This window comes from Rutidosis leptorrhynchoides, chromosome 5 (genome assembly GCF_046630445.1).
Source record: "Rutidosis leptorrhynchoides isolate AG116_Rl617_1_P2 chromosome 5, CSIRO_AGI_Rlap_v1, whole genome shotgun sequence".
Classification (NCBI taxonomy): Eukaryota; Viridiplantae; Streptophyta; class Magnoliopsida; order Asterales; family Asteraceae; genus Rutidosis; species Rutidosis leptorrhynchoides.
Window position 1 is genome coordinate 392,094,826 of NC_092337.1, and position 6,516 is coordinate 392,101,341.

General features: G+C 38.3%; 1 protein-coding gene across 1 annotated transcript; it reads right to left on the reverse strand.

Moving 5' to 3' along the window:
- Positions 1-3,821: 3,821 nt before the first annotated feature.
- On the reverse strand, positions 3,822-6,311 carry LOC139849843 (UDP-glycosyltransferase 82A1). Its single transcript, XM_071839461.1, is given in 2 exon segments — positions 3,822-4,726; positions 5,861-6,311. Coding segments are annotated over 2 exon segments (1,356 nt in total).
- Between the last annotated feature and the right edge of the window lie 205 nt (positions 6,312-6,516).

The window sequence follows — 6,516 nt, forward strand, 5'->3', positions numbered from 1 at the left end:
AGGTTCGATTTGACACACATAACATGAGTGAGCATGCACAAATATTCTTCCTGACTTATTCAACGTTGAATAAAAAGCTGTTACCACATTCGCACTCTCTGTCTGAACATCTTCTGCTACTGTTGAACTTACACTTGTCACGGGAACCTCTGATGTAGTCGGAACTCCAGACATAGAAGCTTCGTTAGACTTCGCTTGTGGAATACTAATGTGAGGAATGCCTCTTGAATCCACATAATAATCATCAAGATGTTTAGGTGGCAGAATAACACGATTGGATCTACGTACACCTCCTGCTTCAGTTAGCAGTTCAGTCTCTGTTACAGTTGGTGGTTGATTATATAGAGGATTAAGATGTTCCTCTGTCAATTGTGTCCGACTAACTTCCTCGTCATCTTCAAGCTCACTATCTTCATCTGTATACACTACCTCGTCCTCATTAGAATCAAAATCACCTCTAACACTCTGCGGACTTGGTTGCAAGCTAGAAACCGGATTCTGAACCTGCGCTGGAATAGTGATAACATTCTCAGAAGAGTTTTGAGAATCAAACAATATCTGAGTCAGAACTTCTTCATCAGTAGCATCTGGTGGAAGATTGAAGGAATCAAATAACTTATCATATTCAAACTGCCATGCGAATCCTTTACTAACACGAGGTGGAGCATTGCATTGAATATCAACCTCATAATGTTCTTCCACACACTTGGACATAGTATTATACACCCGTTTGTTCGGATTCCCATATTCCAAGAAGATACCAGAGATCACCTTTGAATTAAATTTTCCTCCAGCGTCTCGTACCAGAATAGTACAAGGTGCACCAAAGGGTTCAAAATGTTTAATGTTCGGCTTTCTCTTGTGTAACAGTTCATAACATGTTTTACCATGTCTCTTCACCACTAGAACTCTGTTCATCACGTAGCATGCAGTACTCACGGCTTCACCCCAGAAAACAATTGGAAGACATGAATCTGCTAGCATTGTTCTTGCGGTTTCAATTAGAGTCCTATTCTTTCTTTCAGCAACACCATTTGATTGAGGTGTATAAGCAGGACTGAACTGTTGTTGTATCCCCTTCTCATTACAGAACAGCAGCATCTGATTGTTCTTAAATTCCGTACCATTATCAGTATGAATCTTTCTAACCTTCAGCTTATACAAACTTTCGAGCATGAAAACCAGGCTTGGGTGGTCTCGTGCAAGTTTTCTTAAAGTGACCATATTCATCACAATTGTAGCACCTAACCTTTGACATATCAAAACCAAACTTCGAATCTCGATTTAAACTCAACGATCTTTGTCCTGTTCTCTTAAGTACTTTCTAGCATGTCTCACAATGCTACGCATATAGTAGAGTATATCCATTCTCTCAAGCTCGTCCTCATCAATCTGATCATAGTCTTCATTTTCAAGATGACTATTAAGCACTTGTCCACCAATCATATCGTTGTATGAGTTAACAACAATAGCTGCCAATGCCATATCTTCCTGAATAGATTCGCGAGATCTCTTCTTGATATTCTCAGTTTGAAACACAGGAGTCTGAGTCTGAGTCTGTTGAATCGAAGAATCTTCAATCATCTTAATTGTAGAATTTTGAGCTTGTAATTTAGCATTAAAGTAGCCGGACTGAGACGATGGTGCAGACATTTGTGAAGCATTGGCTGATATGTATGCTGTCTGTAGTGGAGCATGAGTACCAGAAGATGAAGCTAAAGTTGATGCAGCAGCAGCTACAGAACCAAGTCTCTTTCTCTTTGCTTCATCCTGAATGTCTTTCTCCATCAACTTCGAAGTAAAAGCTGTTAGAGTCAACGGACGACCTGACGAACTGTACTTGTTCTGAATCTTTTCTATCTCATGATCCCACTTTTCTGGAAGACCATCTTTCAACACCCTTAATGCCTTTTCATCAGGCACCTCAATCCCATAATCTGCCATCTCTGCAACCAATAATCAATATCTTTCCAAAGTCTGTCCTAGAGATTCTGATGGAAGAGCTACAAACACCCTCCATTCATCCTTCAAAACCTTACCCTTAGTCACACGATAAGTAGCTGTACTTTCTGTTACTGATTGAAGAGCCAACCAGATAGTATAGGATGTTTTGTTTCGGTTCTTAAATTGCTAAAAAATCTCATGTGACAAAGCTTGGGTTAGTTGAGCATAACATCTACACTCAAGATTGTCCTCTTCATGCTCTGTGGGACTAAACTGTGAAGTTTCTTTGGGTTCACCATCTGCTCCGCATGGCCATACATACGGATTCTCAATATATTCCCAAAGTCTAGAGTCGACACCGTTTAAGTAAATAACAAACCTAACTTTCCAGTCCAAGAAGTTCTTAAGGTTGTCAAGTCTAGGTACTTTATTCCAAGAACCAGATTCACTTTCATTCAGTAATAGCTTTTCTAGTCCAGGTGCAATAACTAATGCACTGTATTCATTCATCACTTGTTCGTTTGTGTCAGACATTTCAACTGATTAAGATTGATTAAGATTAATTAAATATAATTATAAGATTCTGTCTCAAAAGAGGATCGGTCGAAGGACAAGACAATCGGTCGGAGGTCTGTGACGATCGGTCGGAGGTCTATGACTAACGGCCGATGGTGTAGACTTTGTAACTGAATTTTAGAATTATGACCGTCGGTCGATGGAAGATACTATCGGCCGATGGTAGGGGACGCTCGGTCGATGGTCAAGAGACTAACGGCCGATGGTAAAGACAAACGATTCTATGTTATGAAAGACTATCCTCAGGTTCAATAAGAGACGATCGATCGATTGTGTATGACGAACGGCCGAGGGTCAGGACGAACGGTCGATGGTCAGAGACGATCGGCCGAGGGTAGTTCTTACGAATTCTGGGCAGAAGAAGCTAGGGTTTTCTATAAAAACTTCAATTTTGATCGATTTTGACGTTCTAGACTTAAACAAAACCGGTAGAAACTTCAGAAAAACACCCGGTAACAATAATAAACACAAGAACACAAGATTTAAACGTAAAAATCTCAACTTTTACTCAAAAACCCATTTAGACCAAAAACCCTAAAACAAAAACACTTGATTCGACTTAAAAACGTTTAGATCAGCAAGCCTACGCTCTGATACCACTTTGTAGACGATCTAGGACCTTAGATTAAACGTTGTATCTAGATTAAAGGCGAAAAACAATAACCTAGAGTGAATCGAATACTAGTTTCACTTTGGGATCAATCTAACCAATGAAATATTGATAGAATCGACGCCTAGATGAGTGTATTCGGTTGGGGTATGGTCTGGGACAATGATCACAGCAATAAACGACGGCTAGAGGGTGTAGGGTGTGTAACATAATAATGATACCCAAAACCCGTATTTATATATAATCACAGTGACCATCGGCCGGTGGTCTCTGACCTACGGCCGATGGTGATAGTCCCTCGACCGATGGTCTCTACCATTGGTCGATGGTCTGAGCAGCCAACCAAACGGCTCGAACCATTTCACGTCATTATATTAAACAATCCAAACACAATGTTTTAATGACGTAGTTCTTACACGACTGAAATAGAAAATACAATACGAATAGAACTTATTACAAAATAGAACTCGGGATTATGCACCAACAAAACATAATCCAATTTTTTGAACATTTTTATATACTTTCAAAGTTTAATTTAAAAATCAAAAATTTGGCATTCGAATACACATATAGAAGCTTAATTTACATGATACAAAAACAACGCAAAAAAATAATGATTTTTCATCATTTACCATTTCATGCGTTGAGGGGCTTAAGCCTTGAGTGTTTTGATCTTCTTCATTTAACAACCTTACATTTCTGGTTCCTTCATGAGATTTTTAGAGTAGGTAACTCAACTAATATCATCGACGAATTTTGTCAAATTAGAGACTACCCTTAAACTAGTTTTGATCCCAAATACTCGTTGATTCATCTTAACTAGTTGTTGTTCCATCTTTGTATCCTCCATCACCTGTTTTATACTTCTATGAACATCTTCGGCACCAAAATCTTCCATCCTGATCCCAATTCCCCACACCTTTACAATGTAGTCACAATTCACAAATTGATCGCCGGCAATTGGATAGCACAATAGTTTTACCTTGTTTTGTATAGCCTCAATTGTCGAGTTCCAGCCACAATGTGTTAGATAACAACCAACCGCTTTATGTTGAAGCACTTCACTTTGTGGAGCCCATGAAACCACTCTTCCTAGATTTAATGTTCTCTTCACATACCGTTTAGGGAGCCCGTCACCCCATTTTGGATCTAGGACCCAAATAAACGGAAGTTTAGATGACTCCAAAGCCATAGCTAAGCTTCTTACCTTTTCTTTGCCAATTGGGCTAACCCAAGTCCCAAAGGAGATGTACACCACAGAGCGTTCACTTTGTCCATCGAGCCAATTGAGAGTACTTGTATCCTCCTCGGACGAATGAAGGTTTTTGTATTTGGTATGTTGGGTCAACGGTCCAACTACAGTTATATTTGGGTATCTTTTGGATTCACTAGGTAAGTTAAGATCGATGTGGTGTTCCTCAGGGAAAGTATTTACGAGAATTTGTGTAAGGGTTCTTGTTCGAGCTAACATCCTTGTCCAAAAACTAAATCTTGATCTTCTTGCATCCAAGTCACCAATAAGCCATGGTAAATCTTGTGTGCTTAAAGAAGGTTGATCATATCCTAAGTGTATGGGACCTTGAGTTTGTGGTATCCCTACATGTTTTTAAACACAATATCTCAACTATGTAGGAAGGCATTCACTTCATATATGATTTAACAGAATGATCAATAATCTACTTTAAGGGGAGTTTATTATTATATATTATATACCTATATCTGAAAGACATAGGATAAATGAATAGTGTCTAGGGGTACTTTTGACTTTTCGCGTTTTTTTTTTAAATTGAACAACAAAACCCTCACACTTTATCCAAAAAATCAAACCCACCCCTAAACAGGGGGATAAAGTGTCAAATACCCATTCTCATAAAAAATCTTAAACAAACTCCACCCAAATATTCAACGAGTCATATCTTCGCGCTCGCAACGAGTTAAATTTTTACGCCACCATCGTTAAACTCGAAATAATTTTAGGAACACAATGTCACTAGCTATACGCAAAACGGACGCTTTTTAAAAAACGCTAAATATTTGGGGTACTTTTCATACGCGTTAATTCTCCGTTAAATTTTTAAAAGTCGACAATTCCATAGCGAAACGCGGAGATGCACATATATTGTTAATTTAAAATAACATTTAAATCTTTCACGGGTTATACCTTTTAGTTCGACTCGAGTTGCGCTTCAATGACATCATCGTTAACCACAAAATGATTTTACAAACTAAACGCAATAAAATACATTGAAAACCGAACCCCCGCCGCGAAGCGAGAGCTCGAACACTAGTTATTAATAATTTCATCTTCATGTTTAAGATAAAACAAATATGTCTTTGTAAGAAGAGTAGCTATCAAGGTGACTAGTTAATCAAATATATTGAATGGTTGTTACATATTTCGGAGGTATGTTTACTACTAATTAATGACACTCATTAAGTTTATTTGTTTATCTAATGTTATCATGTTTGTCTTGTTTATATTTTTGTTTATATTGCCCTTAAGTGGTCTTATGTGGGTGTCGATCTAAATGTCGAGTTGATTATTAAATTGTTGGATCGTAGCCTTAGCTGTTATACTTTTTCGAGGTCATTGATCGAGTTGTAATGTCTTTTTTGGTGGTCGTGAAGTCGTGTTTAGTAGAGTTTCATTTAAGATTGTTGTAATACACTAATACTAGCTGTTATTTTTATCCATGAATAAACTTGTTGCCTTTTAAAAAATAATGTTACCAGTTTCCGAAATGATGCCAAGAGATAGCATTTCCGGTATGGCTGCAATAAGCTGATAAGCAACAAACATAACCGGCCAATATCCAACCACCCGAACACCACAATCATCGCCAACTTTTAATGCCCACGACGCCAATAAGTCCACAACCATGAACGCAACTCCACCATCATGACTACCATTAAGTTCACGAACCAAGTTATCCAAATGCACCGGCATATTGTTCTCCATGGCAAACTCGATAGAAAAGAAATCACGTGGCGTCTCTTCATTTAGACCGTCGGGAATAGGCATGCACGTGACATGTGTTTTGTGAACGATATTGTGGTGGATGAACTCGGGCGTTACAACCACTGAAGAAAGACCGAGGTGGCTCAAAGCGGAGGCTAGGTTAAGCATTGGTGTCACATGGCCTTGTGCTGGATATGGAACCATAATGACTTTGTTTTTCATATTGAATTGGTCAATCTATGCATGGTTCTTAGGTTACAACATATTGAACTTATATAATTGGTGAGGGAGCCCTTGTCATATGTGAATAAGAATAAATCTATTGGTAATATGGATGTACATAAATCAAACTTAATTAAATAAAAGGGATGCTTTCATCACTTAATAAAAGACTCCGAAACAATTATAAAAGGGATGCGTTCATCAC